At 37.8% G+C, this 22,483-nt stretch overlaps 1 protein-coding gene across 4 annotated transcripts in view; it reads right to left on the reverse strand.

Annotated features, from left to right (window-relative positions):
• Nucleotides 1-22,483, reverse strand: part of CDS1 (CDP-diacylglycerol synthase 1) — a 71,003-nt gene that overhangs the window by 20,081 nt on the left and 28,439 nt on the right. For all 4 annotated transcript variants that reach the window (XM_082391161.1, XM_082391159.1, XM_082391162.1 and 1 more), the window contains 4 exons: nucleotides 19,488-19,584; nucleotides 14,003-14,100; nucleotides 11,404-11,543; nucleotides 1,220-1,278 (listed from right to left, as the gene is read on the reverse strand). In XM_082391161.1, the coding sequence (XP_082247287.1) occupies nucleotides 1,220-1,278; nucleotides 11,404-11,543; nucleotides 14,003-14,100; nucleotides 19,488-19,584 (394 nt within the window). The remainder of the gene's footprint in view (nucleotides 1-1,219; nucleotides 1,279-11,403; nucleotides 11,544-14,002; nucleotides 14,101-19,487; nucleotides 19,585-22,483) is intronic.

Genomic DNA, 22,483 nt, shown 5'->3' on the forward strand with positions numbered 1-22,483 from the left:
TGAAAGTTGATCTTCACAGCTCTGTGCAATGACAGTACTCCATTTCAGATTTTCAAAGGCCTCTGTGTTTCATCAATTCCATCTAGCCTGAGAGATGGCCACTTTAACTACTTTTAGCATCATTAGTATGAGCAAATTGTGAACAAAAAGCGCTAATATTCCTATGTACTAGTCTCATAATTTTTATTGGAAGTTACGACTTTTCAAAATTCTTAGGATTTTGATTTATTCAAAATAAACCTATTTTCCATTTCAGCAAAAAATACATTATATTGGTTGGTTTTTTTTTTAATTTTCATCTGCTTAAACAATCCAATTCTCTTCTACCCTGATTGCTTCCAAATGCATAAATGATTTTTTTCCAATAGGAACCATTTATATTTTCATAGCAGATTCTATTATTTCTAATTTGTCTTGATGGTTTCTAGATTTTCACTGAGAATTTCACTCTTCCCTCTCAAGACCCCCAGAAATTAGAAATGTAGGAAATACTACAATTTCCCAGCTATGGCGCTCAGCAGGATGTCTTAATGGGAAAAAGCACAGCATGAAAAATAGGAAATATACCCCAAATCCAAAACAAGCCTTACTAATACATGAATTCACAGATCTAAATACTACATTTTGCGTTTTACAGTCTTATAATTAGCTACTTTTAAGGAAATAGGAGAAGGTCATCATGTACAATGATAAACTTCATAAAACACTGAACACTGTTCAATGATACACTGAATGAAATATCTTTGGCCACAAAGAATCATGTGACTGTATAACTAACCAAGCTGTTATAACTGTATAACAGCTGCCAAGAAAATGTAAGCTCTGTTCCCCTTATGCCCAGGCTAAGAGCAAGTAAACATAGCTACTTTCCATACAAAAAAGATGGTAGATGTTTCCAAGACTTACTAACTGTTCAGGAGACTGTGGAAACACCTCAAATTTCTACAAATTTAGGGAACCCAAATACTTGAATTTAACTTTACAGCCTTTGAAAATATTCAAAGAAAAAGTTTTTAGGAAAACTTTGGAAACAGTTAAAATTTTTAAATCCTCAAAAAATTTTCAGCTTCAAATTTTATATATAATAGTAATCCAAAATTCAAATATCCCTCACATTTAGGCAACTAGCAGATTAGATTATATCCTCTCACTATAGAAAAAAATAAAGGTGAAGGTTTTTATTACATATAGTGACTACAGAATAATGGTTAATACACACCATATAAAACTGCAGACGATAATGTTTCTTCACCAAGCTCAGCACAAACATGCAGAAACCTGTTCAAGAACAAAAAAACATGGCTTGTATAATTTGTTACAAAGTTTAAGATTCACTGAGCTCATATAAGCCAAATTTCTATACCACATCTAGCTATACTTTAGCTACTCACTCATATGCTCTCTCTCCTGCTCTTCTATTAAGCATTTTAAGTAAAAGTTTCTCGAGGGAAATGATCCTGTATTCTCCAAAATGCCTAATATAGTCTGTGGCATAAATTCAGTAAACATCTCCTGCATTAATTAAGTGAATTAGTCCCTTGCTAATGTGTGGACATGGAAAAACAGATCCTGAATTTCAGTTCACTAAAATTTATTTGCTAGTCAATCCATCAAATGTCTGTGTAGAATGTTTCAATCTCTATATAATATAAAAATTAATAATAATTATTATGGCAGCTGACATCTACTGAACACTTACTGTGTTCCAGGCTCTTGTCTAAGCATTTGATAAGCATTAACTCATTTAACCCTTCCAACCTTCCTATGATGTAGGTACGTATTATCATCTCCAATTTACAGATGAAGAAAAATACACAAAGGACTTTATTAATTTACTGGGGATCACGGGGCTAGAAAAGAGTTAAACCCTTAGATCCTAATGACTCTCAAGAGTCTCGTGGTTCCATAAACTATCATCAGCAAGACTCAGGTTAAGAGTGATTTGAAATTTCTCAGACCCATGTTATAATAATTACAGTAAAACATAATACTGTTAATAATTTCATGATGTACAAACAGTATTTGTGTTTCTGTTTATATCCTACAAATTTATTACCATAAAATTTTACTAAATAAAAATTCTACCTAATGAAATGAAATCTAATAATTATATACTAAATAATGGGAGGCAATATGAAGCACTTTTTGCCTAATATATCAGTAAAGTTCTAAAGATAATTATTTTTTTACAGAAGTAGATACTGGAAATGCATAAGCCAAGTTTAATTTCAGCTAAACAGCTACCCATGCATTCTGTTCTGCAATATCTTTAGAGAGTTCTCTAAGATAGAAAACGAACTGTCACCTAATCTATCCCATATGAAATAAGTACTAGACTTTGTATATCTAAGTTATACTGACCAAGGCAATTCTACCCACTAGAGTAAGCAAGGTTGATACTACTCTGACCAGAGCAAAGAATCAAACAGCAGCTGCTGGCAGCTATTTTTTGATGACCGATTTGTAATGTCAGTGTAAAGGATGATGATAAAGGAAGAGAATGCACACTGGCTCCCAGATCCTACCTCACCTCCTATTTGTCACCTATAGAATCTAACTGACTGAACTGCAAAAGAAATATGGAAACATTCTCTGAGTAGAGGCAAACTGACAGCCATATGTCACTTTCTTGAGAAAAAGAAAGGAAGCAAGGTGGGGCAGGGGGAGATTAAAACATGGAATTCATGGCACTGAAATTACCAGTAGCATAAAAGACCTCTTTAAAAATCATTGCCTTTAAATTTCTCTTCAATAGCAGGTAGATTTATTTTTTGGCTTAAGGAATAATGAAATTTCTATGCTGCTTTATGCCATTGGTCCATGGTTAAAGGTGAATGTAGATTGGCCTTGGTTCAGAGGCTAATGGGGTAAAAGCAAAGCAGAGGCAAGACAGATGCCTCTGGAACCTCCCCTTCTGTCCAGACGGACCTCTCTGGCTCTCCCAGCGCAGCCTCGGGAACCTCTCAACATCATTAACTATGAATTACCTCTTCACAAATACTAGTACAACACGTTTGGTGTGTCTCTTTCTTGAAATTATATAATACCATTCACCCTTAAGCATTTCTTCAAATAAAATAACCAGCAGACTTATTCAATACTTTCCTAATGATGATTTTTATCCAGGACAGTCTTGGCAACTCACTTTTACCTGATCCAATTTCACTGTTAAATCAACCAGTAGCAATGCAGCTGTTTAGGGTGCTCTAATAAAGGATATAATTATCTGACTCCTAGATACATTAAAAGAATACAGTTCTCTGAATGTGGAAGAGGAGGATGTAAAGTGTTTTCCTAGCATATCTAAGGTTAAATATTATTTTCAAAGAAAAAGAATCCAAGAAAGAAACATAAGTTTACTTTTTCATTCACAACCATCTAGCTATGTGTATATTTTATGTTTAACCGTGTAAAAATACATACACGCTATATTTCAATAAATCTATGGAAAGGATAACTTTATACATTTAGATCCATAGTTTTACTTTTTCCCCAATTAACAAAGAACATTTGTACGGTTATATTTCCAATTAAAATCATAGGATTTGGGCTTCCCTGGTGGCGCAGTGGTTAAGAATCTGCCTGCCAATGCAAGGGACACGGGTTCGAGCCCTGGTCTGGGAAGATCCCACATGCCGCGGAGCAACTAAGCCCATGAGCCACAACTACTGAGCCTGCGCGTCTGGAGCTTGTGCTCCGCAACAAGAGAGGCCGCGACAGTGAGAGGCCCACGCACCGCGATGAAGAGTGGCCCCCGCTTGCCGCAACTAGAGAAAGCCCTCACACAGAAACGAAGACCCAACACAGCCGAAAATAAATAAATAAATTTTAAAAAAATCATAGGATTTGTTACAGTATTGTAAACAAAAGTATTCACTGAAAAAGTTTCCTAACATACAGTTCTTGATATACAATTATGTTTAGTTACACTTACTGATCACCATTTATATAAACAGCACTGTGCTGTCCATGCAAAGATGTGTATATCCCATTGCCCAGTATCAAGGAGTTCCCAGGTGGTTAGGGAGAGCCAGTTACCCAATAGATTACAGACAATTATATTCAAAAAGAACAAAAAAGAATGAGATTTCTAAAGCAGTCAGGAGAAGTGAAGGGAAAAAAAGACATTGAAAAGTCCAAAAGATGGGATAGAGGAAATTTCCGAAAAAATGGACAATCAAAAAATATTCATGGAGCACTTTAGATGCACCAGACACAAGATACAAAAAAATGGATAAGATAGTCATTCCACTCAAGGAGCTCATAATCTAGTTGAAGAGACAGGAAGATATAAAGAAACAATCAAGTTATTTTTAAAATTGCTTATTGGTGATTAACCAATTCAGTAAATACATGCAGTCCTTAACTCAAAAAACCAACTAAGATGGACCCAGGATTAAATACTGGAGCTTACTGACTCATCCTTTACTCTTTCACATGGCTGTATTTTTCATTACACTCCCCTAACTAATCAAACTCCAAAACATTTCAAACATCATGTTCAACAAATTCAGAAGCACACTGCATTATGTGTGCCCATATTCAGCCACTAGAATACAACTGAGTTGTTTTAAAAAAGTTTGAACATGCACTGTAGAAAGTCACACAAACCAACCATTATATTCGCTAAGATAGAGAAAAGTTTTCTCTTAATCTGCATGGTGAGTTTAAGGTATAGAACAAGACTGATATGTGTATAGATTCTAATCATCTTAATTTAAAAACTGTAAGTGGTTTTGAAGATACAGTCCTTTATGAACAGTTGTTTGTGACATCTTTCAAAGATTTCATCAACATCCTTTGAGATAAAAGATATTCAGGATATTTGGGAAAAAATTCTTAATCATGCATTAATTTTAGCTATAATTTAATCTTATATGTCCATTGATTTTTCTTGAATTCAAAGTATTATATTCAAGTCATAACTTACCCTTAAGGGTTTTTAAAAAGAAGTCAGAACAGTTAGCTATGCACAAATACAAGCAAAAACAAAACAAAGCACTAAACTTAATACGCCTTTAATATGCCTATCACTGGTTGGATAAAGAGATCTTAAGGTGATGATATTAAGGGTCCAACATCTTAAGCTTATTCACCCATCATTACTAGACATGTAATCACATAGTTGCTCTGGTTTCTAAAGAGCCCCAAATCCAAGGCACCAAGATCTTTTTAAAATATATCGAGACTCTAGAGAAAATGTTGTTCCTATAATTTTCTTTTTGCTATCACTCAAATTCATTTTACAACAAAATTATCTAAGTGTCAGAATGACTTCCAGGTCCTAGTCAGTGAGTCATCTGGTATAATATTAAACAAGTCATTTAATGTGGTGGGCCTTGGTGAGTGGGTCAGACCTGGATAAACATACATTTTATTTTAATAAAATTCAACGTCAATGAAAGCGCTTGCGTTGTCTCTGCTTTTTAAATCTGCTAAGACCTATAAAAGTCATTTGACCACTGCAGAACTAAAATTTGGACAGGACCCTTGGAATGCTGTTTAACGAGAAGAATTCCACAGATTTTTATCAGCATAATTTGAGAGAAAGGTACAAATATCTCAACAGAGCACACTTTCTATTTCCTCACTCCTGTTTTAAAGTCTACCTTCATTTGCCAGACTAAGCTCATGAATGTTGCTAATCACTTCAAGAATCACCAGTAAGGCCTCAAGACCCAAAAACCAAAACACTGATGCTGAAAAAAAATCTCTCTAAAAAGCACTGTGCGTGGATGTACATGTTCTCAGCCTCTTGATCATTCATCTAGTAAATGTGTGTTGGGAACCTAAATGCCAGGCCCTGTGCTAGGCACTGGAAATTAAAAACACAAGAGAAACACAAAGTGAGTGCTTATGGTCGTTTAACAGGACCATATTTAGGACACATATAAAATGATAACAGATATAGAATACTATGAATAATTTATATTGGAAGTTTCATCTCTTATCCCAGTAGCTCCTAGCTTACTACAAAGTTGTGTTTTACAGAAACAGACTCACAGACATAAAAAAAAAACTTACAGTTACCAAAGGGGAAAAGCGGTGGGGAAGGGATAAATTAGGATTTGGGGGTTAGCAGATACAATCTATAAAATATATATAAAATAGATAAACAACAAGGGCCAACTGTATAACACAGGGAACTATATTCAATACCCTGTAATAAACCAAAATGGAAAAGAACATGAAAAAGAATTTATATATATGAATCACTTTGATGTATACCAGAAACTAACTCAACATTGTAAATCAACTATACTTTAAAAAAAAAAAAAAGTTGTGCTTTAAAAATACATTTGTAAGACTGTAATAATGTCAATATCCTGGTGGGATCTTACACTGTAATTTTTCAAAATATTACCATTGGTGGAAACTAGGCAAAGTGCATAAGGAATTCTCTATTATTTCTTAAAACTACATGGAAATACATAATTATCTCAACAAAAAGTACATTTCAAGCCAATAATTTGGGATACAAAAGCAATTTTTCATAGACTATCATAAATAGCAGTTGGTTTCTAAGATCAGCCCACATTAAAAGAATTTTTTGGCCATGCCATGGAGCATGTGGGATCTTAGTTCCCCAACCAGGGATTGAACACCCGCTCCCTGCAGTGGGAGCTCGGAGTCTTAACCACTGGACCGCCAGGGAAGTCCCGTAATTTTTTAAAATTTATAACCCTCTTGGTATTAAATATAAACCTCAGGCAAGGCCTACATTATATTTAGTATGAATTAGAGCAACAGCTTCCTATCTTGTCACCCTATTAACGTTACCCAACTCATCCTTCATTTAATTACAAATCTGGTTATATCATCTCTTAGCTTAAAATCCTCCAGTGGTTCTCCTGGGATAAAGCCCGAACTCTTCCCACAATACACAAAGCTTCTCAAGATGGGGCTTCTGCCTACCTCTGCAACCTTCACTGCCTCTCACTGGTCCCGAACATGCCACCCTCTCTCGTTCTCAAGACTGTACAGCTGTTCCCTCCTCCTGGAATGCCCTTTCATACTGTCCACCTGGCAAACACCTGCTTGTTCTTTGCTTCTCACGACACCTGTCATCTCTTCTTCAAGGTGTTCTATGGCCTTCCCACCCCAGCAAAGCAAGGCCCTCCTTCCCCTTCTTTATGCTCTTAGAGGTCCTTGTTCACATTCCAGCAATGAACTAGGGGACATGTGTCTCAGCAGCTGCAAGACCCTGGAAGGCACACTACCAGCCTATTTCCCTTTGTATCCTCAACACCATGTACAGTACTGGCACTTGGAAAGCACTCAAATGTTTGTTGAAAGAACAACACTGATGACTTTCAATAAGCTTCCATGATTCTATAAAAGAGCAAGTGGTAAGCTATGTCCATGGTGGAAATCAGTTAGAAAAAAAGAAGAAATACTGATTTTGTTTTATAAAAGTAGAGTCAGAAATTTTAGGGAATGAAGAAACAATGACTGAAAAGGGTTGGTTGGGAGGCTATCATGTATACAATGTTATAAAAAGAAACAAGAAAGAAAATAAATTACATCGTCTTTACCCTCTCAATTGAGAAGTCATTTTCAAGTATAAGTTAGAGCAAATGCAAAGCAAGGAAACAGTAGTTGCCTTATTTTCTGACACGCTACCCATCAGATTTTGCAGTATGCACATCAACACAGATGTAACCGCAGATACGGAAAATGTGAGATAAGTTTAGATGTGCCAATATAAAACACAAATAAGCTATATCAAGTGGGAAAAAACAGGTGCAGGATGGTCTGCTCTCATTTGTGTACAAAAATGAGGGAAGGAGGATATAAACATATAAGCTTGAATACTCAAATAATGTCTGAATAGTGGTAGGAAGCCCCTGGAAAAAGTAAGTAAGGCTCTGAGCGGGGAGGGAGATATCACGGAATACTCCTTTTCAGCCCGAATTTTTACTGTGGGAACGTATTATGTTTTCATTTTTAAAAACTAGTTTTAAAAAACCATCCTAGGTAAGGACTCTTGAGATGCTTGGCTTTTGGCGCCCTCCCTATTCAGAACTCAGGCGTGGTACTGAGAGAGCCAAGCCCCATGGAGAGCGCACACTCGGGTGCCTGGGTCACCAGCCAGCAGTAACCATGCCCGTGAGAGTGAGCCACCTTGGACGTCTAGCCCACTTAGGACACGCATGACCAGCACTACCGCCATCTGACTGCAACTGGAGGGGAGGCCCTAAGTTAGAACTGCCCAGTGAAGCGCAGTCAATCCACAGGACCAGGAGAAAAAAATTAGTTGTTGTTTTAAGCCAAGGGAAAAATAAAATACTAATCAAGGATTTCTGTTTTTAAATGGCCGATTGTTCATGTATTACATTTCTTTCTCTTCCGTCCTGGTAGCCCACTAAATCATGTTAAAAGAAATTAAGGCAAAAACCTACAGAGCAAAGAGAATTGAAGAAATGTCAAGGAAAAAAGAAGAAAAATGGCTACAAAATTTGGAAGCTGGAAAACCGACTGGATGACTTTCAGCAGATCTGAGAAATCAGGGACAAGTAGTATTTTCTAGAGAAAACTGAACAGGAAAGACTCACTGGAAGGCAAGGTTAAGGCTTGGGCTTCTAAACTAGAGGACTAAGTGCAAGTCTACTACTAGTAAGTGGAACCCTAGCCAAAGCAGTCAACTGTGAGAACAGAACAAAGATATTATTAGAAATGTATGAACATAAAACATTTACCTTCTAAGCACATTTCATAGGAAACTATTAGAGGCTATGCTGCAGCAGAATGAGGGTGTTATCCTAGAAATTGGAAGACACAGGAAAAGCCAAATCATGAGGGGACAGCTGACAGCAGGCCTACAAGCAGCCTGTCCAAACAGGAACAGGAGCCCAGACGTCCCTGGGATAAAGGTCACCAGGAAAAACGGGAACTAATCAACTCTCTGATTTCTGTGAACATCTGAAAAAATGACCAACAGACACGGGACAGACTCAAAAGGAAAATTAAGGATTCCTACACAGAAATTTATGAAGGTGGAAAAGAAAAGGTAAAGAGCAGCTATTAAGGGCAGGAAAAGCAAAAAGTTGTAAAAGAATGGAAATGTAATCAAAGATACTATTTGGCTCTATAGGAAGTGATACTTTAGGTACCTATTTAATAATATAAATAATGACAATAAAAAACTGAGTATGGAGAAGAGAGAGAGGTTATTACAGGAAGTCAATAGATAATGCCTAAATAAATTAAGAAATAGGCATTTACTTAGAAAAATGAAAACAATCTGCAAGTGTTGGGGTGCAGGGTTATTGTTTACATTAACAATAACATTATCAGATTCTTTTGACATTATCAGATTTTTAAACTAATGGACATATGTTAATGATTTATATTTTAATTAATCACAATTTTACTATTAAGTAATTATAAGAATAATTATATACGAAATAAAGTTATTGTTATTACAGATACTTTTCTTGCTAATAAGAAGTCTTGCCAGTAAAAATACAGACTAAGAAGGTACAGTACGCTTCTCTCCTGTAATAGTAAAGAATCCATCCCAGAATTTACCTTACATTTAACAAAATGAATCAAACTTGTTTGTTTGATAAGAGAAACTATGCAAAGTTTCTTTCTACCATGAAAAAAAATGTCACAGATGAGGTTTAATGAACATAAAATCAGAGTCAAGCATATTAGTCTACAAAATTTTAGCTGTTAGCAGTCATAATTAATCTCTCTATAATCATGATTCTTCTAAACAGATTAGAATTTAAAATGAAATAACTACCTTAGAATGAATAACTTCTTTTGCCCTTGAAAGAACAAAAATACTTTTCAATATCTATTTCCAAGAATGAAGATATCTACATTCAATATCTATTTCCAAGAATGTATTTTAGACATATCATTTATAATTTAAAAAAATTAAGTAATGGACTGAGAAAACTGGACTTAACAAAAAACCTGAATGTAAAACAGGCAATTTCTTTGGAAAATGTAGGTTCCCCTGCCCCAAAAATGATTCTCTGAAAATTACCATTATCATTTCAGATTGTATTTCATTCTCTGGCTTCCTAGAATCAGAAATAAAATAGAGACCAAGATCTGCCGGGGTGTTTATTAAAATTGAACACCATGAAAAAGATCATTATTACTGAATATAAATGACATACTTTTAAAGGACTGGACATTCTTCCCCACATACTCTGTATATTTTTTTGTTTAATGAGAAATGGAAGTCATCCATAGTGTATTCAGTTTCCAAAATTGTATTAACTGGAGAAGAATTTATTTATGAGAAACTCCTAACAGCTAAAACAGTAACTATTAAAAGCTAAAGTGAAAACTCACATATAAATTTCATTTCCTCCTTTAAAAGTGGAAATAATGATAATGATAAATACTTAAATAGTACCAGGTACTGTTCTAAGTGCTTGACAAAGAAACTGAGGCACAGGTAAATTAATTAAATTTCCCAAAGTTTATTCAGCTAGTAAGTGGTGGAACCAGGATTCATACTGGCAATCTGATTTTTAAACAGTACATATCTAAATCAATTTCTTAGAAATGTCTTTTATGATTGGTAAACTTTAATGGAAAACAAATCTATTAATTCTAATGTTATCCTAAGTATCTGATTTTTTCTTTTCCATAGGATTTAATTTATTTATTTTCATTTATGGCTGTGTTGGGTCTTCGTTTCTGGGCGAGGGCTTTCTCTAGTTGTGGCAAGCGGGGGCCACTCTTCATCGCAGTGCGCGGGCCTCTCACTATCGCGGCCTCTCTTGTTGCGGAGCACAGGCTCCAGACGCGCAGGCTCAGTAATTGTGGCTCACGGGCCCAGTTGCTCCGCGGCATGTGGGATCTTCCTCACATGCTCGAACCCATGTCCCCTGCATTGGCAGGCAGACTCTCAACCACTGCACCACCAGGGAAGCCCCTAAGTATCTGATTCTTAATCTAAAATCATAAAAACATGTGGCATAGCCTACTATAAACAAATATGTATATTTTATATATATATATATAAATGAATATATAATAAACCATGTCAGGAAAACTAAGTACCCCGAATAATTCTATATGAAAACTCTATTTCCTAGGAACAAATAAAGCAATATATATGTGAAAGTTTCTTTGTAAATTATACTTGGTAAATAACCCATATATTTAAAAGTGCCTTTCCTATAATTTGTGAAGAAAATTTTCAAATATATGGAGTGACTATTAAGCAAGTACTTTTATTTAAACCACCATTAGGGAGTGACTACTGCTTAAGACTGTGATGAAAGAAATAGCTTTATATATGAGACATTTTAAAAAGAGAAGCTGGATTAAAATGTAACAAATAAAGGATATTATAAATTTAAATAACAAATAAAAATAAGCATGTAACATATATTGGCTACATATCAATAAAGACTTTTTTCCTTAACTTACCTGCCAGATAGAGGGCAAATGATATAAATCTGTGGTAGCGAATGAGGAACTGAAGTTGCTCTTCTCTTTGAACAAATGTAGCAAAATAATCAGCTACAGTCTCCCCATAGAAAAAGTAGTTTACACACAGTAGAAAGTACCTATAATTTTAAAACAATTAGCTTCTTTAGATTTGAAATTTTTTTCCCCTCAAACTCAACAAAACTATTTTCTACAGTTTGATGATGACACAAAGTTCAAAACCAAGTTGAGAAGACCAGTTCATGATATATTCCACCAAAATGCTTTTTTTCCTGTTTTAAACTTAATTTCAAACTTATCAGTCAACAAAAATTTACTGAATAGTTCATGCCTTTATTTAGCTCAATATCTAAATGTCAGAGACAGATAATTAGGAAACAATGTAGAAAACAATGTAGAAAATACTAGACATACTCACTCTCTCTCACACACTCTCAGACACACACACACACACACAGCATTAAGTTTATAATGAAAATTCACTCCCAGCTACTCACAGCTCTAATGCTTTGTAAAGATCCTAAGCCAAATTCCCACCTGTCCTAGGGAAGATCAACAGGAAAAGAAGGTAGAGGTAATTTGACCTCTAACCTCCACCCTCCTGCCCTGCACACACTGGGGTCTTGCCCCCTCTTCTCAATGCTCCAGATGCACTCTAGTTGAGCAGTGACTCAAAAAGGGTAGCTGTGGGGAACGGAGCTAGCAGTGGGTAAAAATCTCTGGGAAAAACTTTAAAAACTTGATAAATGGCCTGTCCCTTCTCCCAGTTCTGGTGTATCTTTGTCCCCGGGGAGAAGTTGAACCCATGAGATTTTGCTGATGGGAGCACGTGTGAGCCAGAAAAAAAGGCTGAGAAACACTGCCTTAGGGTTCCTCCTGGACTCCTCCTTAGAAGGGCAGAGTCCTAGGCCAGGAGGGCAGCAGAAGACGAAAGGGGTGGTGGTTTCCCTCTGGTTCTCATGAATGGAATTACACCCCACTGTTCCCAAAGGGAAGTATTTTAATATTTATCAGCTGTATTTTTCTCTCTCCTACAATGGAAACTGACTGTGTCGCCTCTGTAAGGTTGTCAAAGCCTACTCTAGCCACCAATCCAACTTTTTGGCCACTACTCCCTAATAAATACACACCTTCTGCTCAGGAGGGCCAGGAAGATCTCACCATCTGTGGCACATGCCTCCTGGGTCCCACATCTGAAACCTGATGGGTGCTGCTTCCCCAACCCAGAACACTCTTCTCCAGCCAAAGCCTGTCTTTATTTCAAGTAACAGTTTCTCTCACACGTTCTCCATGAAGCCTCTACAATCACTGGAGTCCATCTTGACCTACCTTTTTTTTCTCCTACGCTTAAAATCAATCCTGCACAGTTTAGCTTTTAATTACTCTCCGACTACTTAATCTACCTAACGCTCCCTATACACATTGCCACTCATGAAGAAACTTTCCAGAAGGAAAAATTAAGTGTTAACAAAACCAAGAAACTGTTTTCAACTACCGTAAACCCAAAAAGTGATTTGTTTGTTATAATAAGACACTGGTCCCTCTGGCTGATACTAATCAAACAACTATATTCAAAGACATGGCCTGTTAGGTTAATTATGAACTATCATATTATCATGTTTCATGGTCAAGGTCCTGATAACTAAGAAACCTAGAAAGTTTTTAAAATGTATAAAGCCTTAAATATTAAAATTATTTGGTGATTTTTATTTACTAATTTTGCATGCATTTGTACATATACAATATTTCAGAGGCTGGTAACTGCCCTGAAATATTTAGCAGGGTGCCTTACGCACTGACCCCAGAGTCTTCCTCTTCCCTCTGACTACCCTCGTTGTTGCATGTCACAGGGCCCAGGGCCTGGAGGAGACCAAACCAGAAGCAGCAAAGGTAAGGCCATCCCTCCTCTCACTGCCCTGTCCCCCCCCCGCCCCCTGCTGGCATCCTGGGGCCTATGGGGGCTTTGGAGAAGGTGGGCCAGCCTGCAGGGGTGGGGATGGGAGGGGAGGAGGGAGACAGACATTCAGCTTGGGCTTTCCCGTCCTGAATAAACCACTGATCACTCAAAAAAAAAAAAAAAAAAAAAGACCAAAAAAGACAAAACAAAACAAAAAAACCCATAACTATTTTCATATCTCATCTTCAAGTCCTTGTAGAAATATCAAATTTTGTGTGTGGTCTCATATCAACTGAGGGGAAATAAGGCAAAAGATTACACATATTCATAACATTTTACAAAATGAAACTTTCTGTTAAAATTGTAATTATAAAGGATATAAAAACGTGTCGAATATAATGCTGAGGTCTTTAAAAAGAACACAAGAAGAGTGTTTATATTCAATTTAAATCAGGTATCTCTACAAAGAGTGAAAGATGAGATATGAATATAGTTGTGTTGAAATGGGAGAGTTACAGGTAATTTCCTTCTTTCAAAATTCAATTTCATTCTTTTAATTTATATTTCTTTAAAATCAATCTATAAGGTCAACCGTGTAGATACTGATTGATCAGGATGCTTCCTTACAAACTTTAGAAAAGAATCAGATTTTCACATCGGAAACAGTTTTAAGTCACTTACCAGCTTAGTGTTCTAAACCAAGGTAGGTCATAAGAACGATAGACTCTGTACCCTATAGTGATAATTTCATGGAAGCACTTCACTTGGATGCCTAGAACCTGAAACCAAGAGAAAACGTTAACATACATTTCTCAGTATTTACATTTATGCTTAGTTATTTAATAAGTAGCTTGTTGTCACATGTATTCTAAAAATCTTCAGCCTACCCACTTTCAGTTAGTCTAAATATCAGCAGCAAAAATTCAATATTCAACTTCTCTATAATCAAGTGATATCCCAAAGAGGCAAGCAAAACAATGTTTTATTCAAAAAGTTTGAGAGATCCTTCCCGGGGTAGGAGGTGGCATTGTAGTTTAGAGTTTGAGGGGTATAGTCTGATTGGGATCACAGCTGACTAGGCTTTATCTCTCATTACTGCTTCATTTCTTGTGGTTGTCCATCTCAAGATGGACGGTCTTTCTGTCCATTTTGTTTGAGTTATCCTAGGAAAATGATCATAAGTGAAAGTTTGCTTGTATATATTTTTAACCATACAACCTGGTATTCTTGCCACGGATAAAGATACTATCAGGACAAATGGCTAAAATATCTTTACCCAGTCACCCAGGGGTTTGGGCATGAGCTTTTCATTCTCCCCTCCAGGCCAACTCTCCCACAGCCAGCTACACACATCTCTGATCAACCCAAGCAGTGCTTCCTTGACAACTTATAAGCAGCTTTCTACATCTGCAGCCCCACTGGCCAGTCAAGTGAGTCCATGCGGTTCTGTCTGCCTAGCGCCCAATACACATGTCTAGTAAATGGGTTTATATTCAAGAATCCCTTTTTGATGGTCTATGTAGCTGTCCTTCAAACTGCTAAACCCACCAATCTGGGTAAAGGTAATTTCTGAGACTGTAGCATCATACCCAGTGTTTGGCTTAAGACAATTCCAAGACTCAAAGAGCAAATGGTGGGCTTCCCTGGTGGCGCAGTGGTTGAGAATCTGCCTGCCAATGCAGGGGACACGGGTTCGAGCCCTGGTCTGGGAAGATCCCACATGCCGTGGAGCAACTAGGCCCGTGAGCCACAGCTACTGAGCCTGCGCGTCTGGAGCCTGTGCTCCGCAACAAGAGAGGCCGCGATAGTGAGAGGCCCGCGCACCGCGATGAAGAGTGGCCCCCGCTTGCCGCAACTAGAGAAAGCCCTCGCACAGAAACGAAGACCCAACACAGCCAAAAATAAATAAATAAATAAAAATTTAAAAAAAAAAGAAAGAGCAAATGGCAAGCTGAACACTCATCACCATAAACTAAGAGATTCAAACCTTTGTGAATATAGCAGACTAACTTTTTCAACCTCTAGAGAATATACCCAAGGGCTTGTTTTTGTACAACCCTGGAGTTAAGAATGGATTTTATATTTTTAAAGAGTTAAAAATAAAAAACAAAGATTATATGACAGACACATACATATGTGGCTCCTTAAAGCCTAAAATACAACAATCTGGTCCTTTACAGAAAGAGCTAACCAAGAGCTGCCAAAGAACATACTTTGGGATTTCTCTTTGAGATCGCCACAAATCAGCTTTCCCAAACCTACTGCCCAGGATATTCTTAAGCTCTTTTTCCCCACTATACCTAGTACATGTCCAATGACATACTTAAAAAAAGTAGTTGTGTCCCCTCAGCCCTACAGTAAGAAAATATTATGCCAAACTATTACAAATAGTTCTTTTAAGAAAAACTCATAAATGTGTTATAATGTAAACACAAGAGGAAATTTAAATACTGTCCTTCAGGGGCTTCCCTGGTGGCGCAGTGGTTGAGAATCTGCCTGCTAATGCAGGGGACGCGGGTTCCGGCCCTGGTCTGGGAAGATCCCACATGCCGCGGAGCAACTAGGCCCGTGAACCACAACTACTGAGCCTGCGCGTCTGGAGCCTGTGCTCCGCAACAAGAGAGGCCGCGACAGTGAGAGGCCCGCGCACCGCGATGAAGAGTGGCCCCCGCTTGCCGCAACTAGAGAAAGCCCTCGCACAGAAACAAAGACCCAACACAGCCAAAAATAAATAGATAAATTAACTTTAAAAAGAAAAAAAAAATACTGTCCTTTAAATAGCCTTTGTGTATAACATCAAGTCATTTTTTTAACAATAATAGTCCGAGAATGGGGACAATGCTAGATGTTAAGATAAAATGGCAAAGTCAAGCTATTTATAGAACCAAGGGCTTTTAGAATATCAAATGAACTGATGCTACTTCTATGAATACATTTGTTCAAGAGCAACCATTAGCACTATATATGGTGTTTCACTGAAAGAAGAAAAAAAGAATCTTTAATATCACACACATACATGTATATGGTTGTCACTTATAGCTTACCAGTAGAATATGGAACTGCTCGGAAAATAAAAAACAGGGAATTCAAAATAATAGACTAAGAACTGGGTGATCACACAGAAACTGATACGCCATGCCATCAATACTGGCAGCAATTCATTGGTAGGACTCTGTTGGCCCAATTAACGTGTTATGAGCATTAAAAACAACAATCGATATGTAAATACCTACTCTGCTAGTTATTGAAGATTCAGAGAAATAATACAGGGTTTTTGTTCTCAAAGAGGCATAGTCTTTCAGGGAGAACACACACAACTACAATACCATGTGGAAACAGCCACATGGATATAGCACAGGCAGACAAAAAACCTGTGGTAAGGGTGGGGATGGGCCAGTTGGGATGAAGAAGAAGGATGTACACAGTCATGTACATAGGAGAGGAGGAGGATGTTAAGGGAACTACAAGTAGTCCAGAGCTGCTGGAACACAAAGCTGGGGTGAGAAGTAGAGAGATGAGTCTGGTCACAGCGCCACAGGAAACAGCATGAAAGGCTGCACAAAGGAGTTGGTGCCGATCATGAGAGGACATGATCAGACGTGAATGTCTGGGGATAACAGAGGTAGAAAGAACTAACTGGAGAAGCAGCAAGAGAAGAGACAGTAAGGCAGGCAAGACACCACCATCCAGATGAGTACGGATAAGTGGCAGAAGAGGGTGAAGTATAAGGAATGAGAGACATCAAGCAGGTAGAACTGACTGGATTTGGTGCTTGAGGAAACTGGGGGGCTAAGGGAGAGAGGGGAACACAGGACAACACCAGGGAAGGCTTGGAGAAGTAGATAGAGTTATGCAGAATGGCTGGTGATAGAACAGAAGTTCAGATTTAGATATGTTGAGGTGGAACTATGTGTTATGCAGATAAAAGTGCCTATTTTCACTCTGGGAATCTATTTGAAGAAAATAATCCTGCATATGAAAAAGCTTTATATTCTAATATGTTTAGGATAATGTTATTCACAATAAAGAAAAACCAGAATATAACCCGAGCGTCTAAAAATAACACACTGCTTTAAATAACTTATGATGTACTACATTTCACTGAGTAGATGAAGGTATTAAAGCTGACGGCTATAAAGACCGTGGAGCAACACAAAACATTCAATATTTAGTTTAAAAAGGATACAAAATTTTAGTCACACTATAATTACAATCACGGTTTTTAAAAGAAAAAAAGATGAAAGGAAATACACCAAATGGCAGTATTAATTGAGTTTTGGTGGTTGATGATAGGGTTGGGGTGATTTTTTTTTTTAATTATCTATTTTCCAAAGTAATTTCAATATACTTTTATAACTCTCACAATGGGAAAAAAACTAATGCACTATTTAAAAATAAGTTAAATAATGTGAATTAAAACAGTTATTATAGGAGTTCCAGGAAGGGGTGGGGGAACCTCTTATATCTTTTATATGTTCACATCTACCTTTAAATCAAGATATGCTTTAGCAACTCCATCACTTAGAAAGTGTGATTCCAAGCTGTGACTGCAACAATTAAAGCACTATAAATAGAAGGTTGAAGGAAAAAAACTCCTTTTATTTTAAGGAATATGAGTATGAGTTCCATCTTAAAATAGTAGCTATCATTTGCTAGAAGTAATTTTTAATAAAACTCTCTTGAATTCGTCATTTTTGAGTGCTGATATTATAAGGCAAATGCAAGCTAGGTACAATGTGTACTTCTCAAAATATAAATATAAATGACCTAGTCAGGGTTGTGAATGTAAATAATACTTTAAAACACATAAAGGTAGTATCAGTTGAGTACCAAGTGTGTGTATATCCATCCCTGTTCCCTTAACATAAACATCATAAATACAATTGAGATGGATGAAGACAAATAATAAAAAGGAGGGACACTGTACATATCCCCGAGAGCAGGCCCTTGCTGTTCACTGCTAAACCATGTTCAGCACCCAGGAAATGCGTGATGTTCGTCACGAATGAATTTCTCCTTCTTACTTCTATCACTTTGGGCTTCAAGGGTTTCATACTTCTTTAGATATAAAGGCTTTTATACACAAGGAATCCTTTGCTGTGAAAATCCTTCCTCCAAGGTCTCCCCTTCACCCCAGTGAATCCTACTCAACTTTCAAGATCGCAGTGCAGACGCTGGGCACTGGATAAAGTCTGGAAAGTCTCCTGGCTCCCCCCTTTGCTCTCATAGCATCCAATTCTTTTTTTCAAATGCTTATTGCAGTTTATGATTACATATCTGATCAATTCTTTAATATGTAGACAGTAAGCTCCATGAGGGCAGACACAGGTGCATTTTTCTCAGCACGACTGCATCATTCCCCAGAACTGCCTGGCATGTAGCAGGCATCCTGAAGCATGTGTTAAATGAATGAATTAAAAGCTGAAAAAATGTGTCTGACTTCATAACTTGTTGGGCTTCCCATACACAACAAAATCCCAAACTCCCAGAATGGCTTTTGCTTGCCCCTCTAGTCTCATCCCTAGACACTCTCCACATGTATAACTCACAAATCCCCGAACGGACCACAGTCTCTCCTTATTACACCCCTGCCCCTGATATCCCCAACTTGGAATGCCCTCCCCTGTCCAGTGCTTCTTTCTGACTCAGCTTTCGCATCACCTCCTCTGGAAGTCTTCCCTCATCTCTCTCTCAGACTGGATGAGGTAATTTTTTTACTGTGCTCTTCCAACAAGATCTATCATGGGGTTTATTCCACTCATTTACTACACCATTTATTCATATGGTTACTTACATGTCTCTGCCATTAGAATGAGTCCCTGGAAGTCAGGGATCTAGCTAATAGTCATATACGTTGAAGTCGTGTGTGTGTGTGTGTGTGTGTGTGTGTGTGTGTGTGTGTGTTTCTGTTCTACCTAATGCTTGGTGCAATGTCTGACACAAAGTTGTGTATCTACTGAATATCACGTATACTTGATACACACTGAATGGCCAATTTGCAAATGGAAAAGATTAGTCCAGGTCATTTCATGAACCAGAAGATGCTTAAAGGAACTAAATTTGCTGCTGTCAAGTCTTGAACCACCTTCTTTTTCATGACATGCTCAAATTTACTTCAATATCAATGCTGAAAAACAAAGCAAGAGACACTTGGGCAAACACTTACAAGAAGCATCAGCATAAAGGATCCCATATAGATGATCAGGAAAAACAATGAAATCATAGTTAGAGTAAGAATTCCACGAATCCACCAGTTTTTCCACCTAAAAAGGAAATATTTGTAGAGTTAGCATTCACGTGTTCTTAAATTTTTGTGTGTTGTTTCAGTAATGAGTTGCCAGACTTACAGTTTTCCCTTAACTATGTTTTAGGAATCCCCTATACTTTACCTTATACAATAACAACAGCACAAACCAACCAAACAAACCAATAGCATTCGCTCACTCACGGAGAGCTAAAGGAAATGTAAAAATTATGTTCGCCGAAGAAAAAAACTAGTTTTTGTTGCATGTGAACGAGGATGAATCGTGAGGCTCGGAGGCGAGGTGGCCAACGCAGACGTGTGCACATTCCACCCGGGGTCACTCAGGTGGGAAGGAGGAGTCAGGTGCACAGCCCTCCCAAAGGGTGTCTGTCCTTCCGTGTGGTGGATAAAAAAAGTACTGATTTTAAGGTGGTGTAGAACAGAGAGCATGGCCTTGCAACGAGAAAAAGTAAAGAAAGGACAATGCGGAACTGAAACTGGAGAGCACCGCGATTTCAGGGAAATGAGGAAGGTGTGGGGAGGTCCGTCATTGAGGGCAAGGCCAGACAGAAGATCAGTTCTTTCTGTTGCTCAGTGTGTGCTGCCTGCTTTCCTGCGGGACAGAGCCTTTCGTAGAAAAGTATTCTCTTCTCCTTGGGCCTCTGCTGGTGCTGAGAGCAGAGCTTCCCTGAGGCACACCTGGCTGTTCCCTGGTAGACTGAGACTTGACCTCCTCAACCCTCTGCCGTCAGTAAGGGCCTGGGAAGCCCATCTGCCTGCCCCCCATCACCACAGGAGCCTCACACTTCACTCCCAGTGTACCTTACAAATATTTGCACTCTTTATTTGGCTACGTCATAAAAAATGTCAGCAGCCACTGTATGAAACACCTCCAATTGTTCTAACAACACCTATAGAAGGATGATGCTTTCTGAATCTAAAACTGCTGCCCTCTGAGTTTATTCATTCTACACTCATTTTACGTTATACTCACAGTAAAGTTTTTAAATAATTTTCTGATTTCTATTAATTCAAATGCTAACATTTAAATTATATCACAAGAGATTCTGACCCAACGTATAGTAACATATATGCACTGTATTCTAAGCACAAGCCCTCGTTCTCCTCTCTGTAATAGAAATATTAGCTGATTTCATCCATTTATCGAATACTGATTACACTCCCTGCTTTCAATCACTCTCCTATATAGTCTAGATACCCCTAGCTACTCTTCCTCAAATATCCCTTTGATCATGTCCTTTCTGCACACAAGACCTAAAATGCCAACATTAAGTCCAAACTCTTTTATATAGTTTCCAAAGTTTTTCACAAGGTGGTCAAATTGTACTTACCCAACTTTATTTCCCTCTACTGTTTAGTTAAGTATGTAGACTCATACATTTTTCATGAGACTGTAAGCTTTGAGGCTGAACTGAAATGAATGCAGAATCAAAAATGCTACAGCTGAAAGGTTCTATTTGACTTAATAGAACGAACTCTTTGAGGATGAATGAATGGATTAGGAAACTGGGCTAGGTCGCAGAGCTAGTCAGAGGTAAATAAAGGACCATAAGCCAGTCTCCTGATAATAATCCTGTCTTCCTTGCACGAACCTCAGAAATGTACTTAGCCCTCCTTCATAACTGATTCTCAGACTCAGAATTACTGAGAACCTCTTCTAGAGAAGAGGACACTACCCAAGTGTCAGAAATCAGTCCTTGGTGGGAGTTGAAAGGTCCAAGTGTACCTCTAATGTTAAAGGGCTGGCTCTGAACGGCAGAGAATGGTAGCTTCTGAGAACCAGAGATTTAAACAAAGACCTACTCTCTTTTATTATACAGATGTTACTCCAGCCAGAAAAATTCCCCTCCCCAACAAGATCAAAGACTTAATTGCCTTATTTTAAGTTAAGTGACTCACCAAATCTCCCAAGAATACCTAACACAAAGTTAAGCACATAAAAGCACATACTTAATATATATATCCATTGATACAGTAACCCAAAGTTATCTCTCAGGGGAGAAGCACTGAATTTGAAACAGAGCATTGATATGCAAAAAAATATGTACCACTGTTACTAAAATCCAGAGGAAAGTCTGGTTCCGAATTCAAAATTCTTGATTTCCTTTACCATGCCACCATGATCACATTAGAGAAAGCCTTAACTTTGAGTCCAAGTCATCACCTCACAGATTGTTTTAGATAAAGGAACTCAGAATCAGTAGAGAATTCCATTCAAGTCTCATGTTTCCAGGACCTATATGAGCTAGAAATGAAATTTCTAAAAAGTATATAATTAAGCAGTGTCCTTTAAAGTGATTATCTAAAGTGGTTACACATTTATTGCTCAAATCAGTTATGTGATGCACAATGTCTTACTGTTACTACAACTCTTAAGGGGTTTTTATTTCAAAAGTAATAAAAATTTATTTTCCTTTTTTTTTTTTTGGCCACGCCACACAGCATGTGGGATATCCTAGTTCCTCGACCAGAGATCGAACCCATGCCCCTTGCAGTGGAAACGCGGAGTTTTAACCACTGGACTGCTGGGGAAGTCCCAAAAGTAATAAAATTTTTAAAAAAATTTTCCTAATGGTACAAGCATAATGAGAAAGACCTAGGTTGACAAGGCAGCTCACCTGAGCCAAGAATTAGGGCACAGAGGCACTCTTCAAGAACAAACAAGAACCTGGTGGGCCATCTAGCAAAGAGCAGGAGTTTTGAGAAAGCCCATCTACCAGGCTTAGGAGGAAGTTGACAGGATGTGTGCAGGTTCCCAGGGAGAAGGAAGATGGCATTATAGAGTACAAGAGCACCAGCAAGACTGTGCCTGGGTATTTCCACGGTTTCTCAACCTTCACTAGTAACGTTTGAGCCAGCTCATTCTTTGCTGTGAAGAGTTGTTCTGTGTACTGTAG

Source organism: Balaenoptera borealis (assembly GCF_965194805.1).
Source record: "Balaenoptera borealis genome assembly, chromosome: 4".
Taxonomy (NCBI): domain Eukaryota; kingdom Metazoa; phylum Chordata; class Mammalia; order Artiodactyla; family Balaenopteridae; genus Balaenoptera; species Balaenoptera borealis.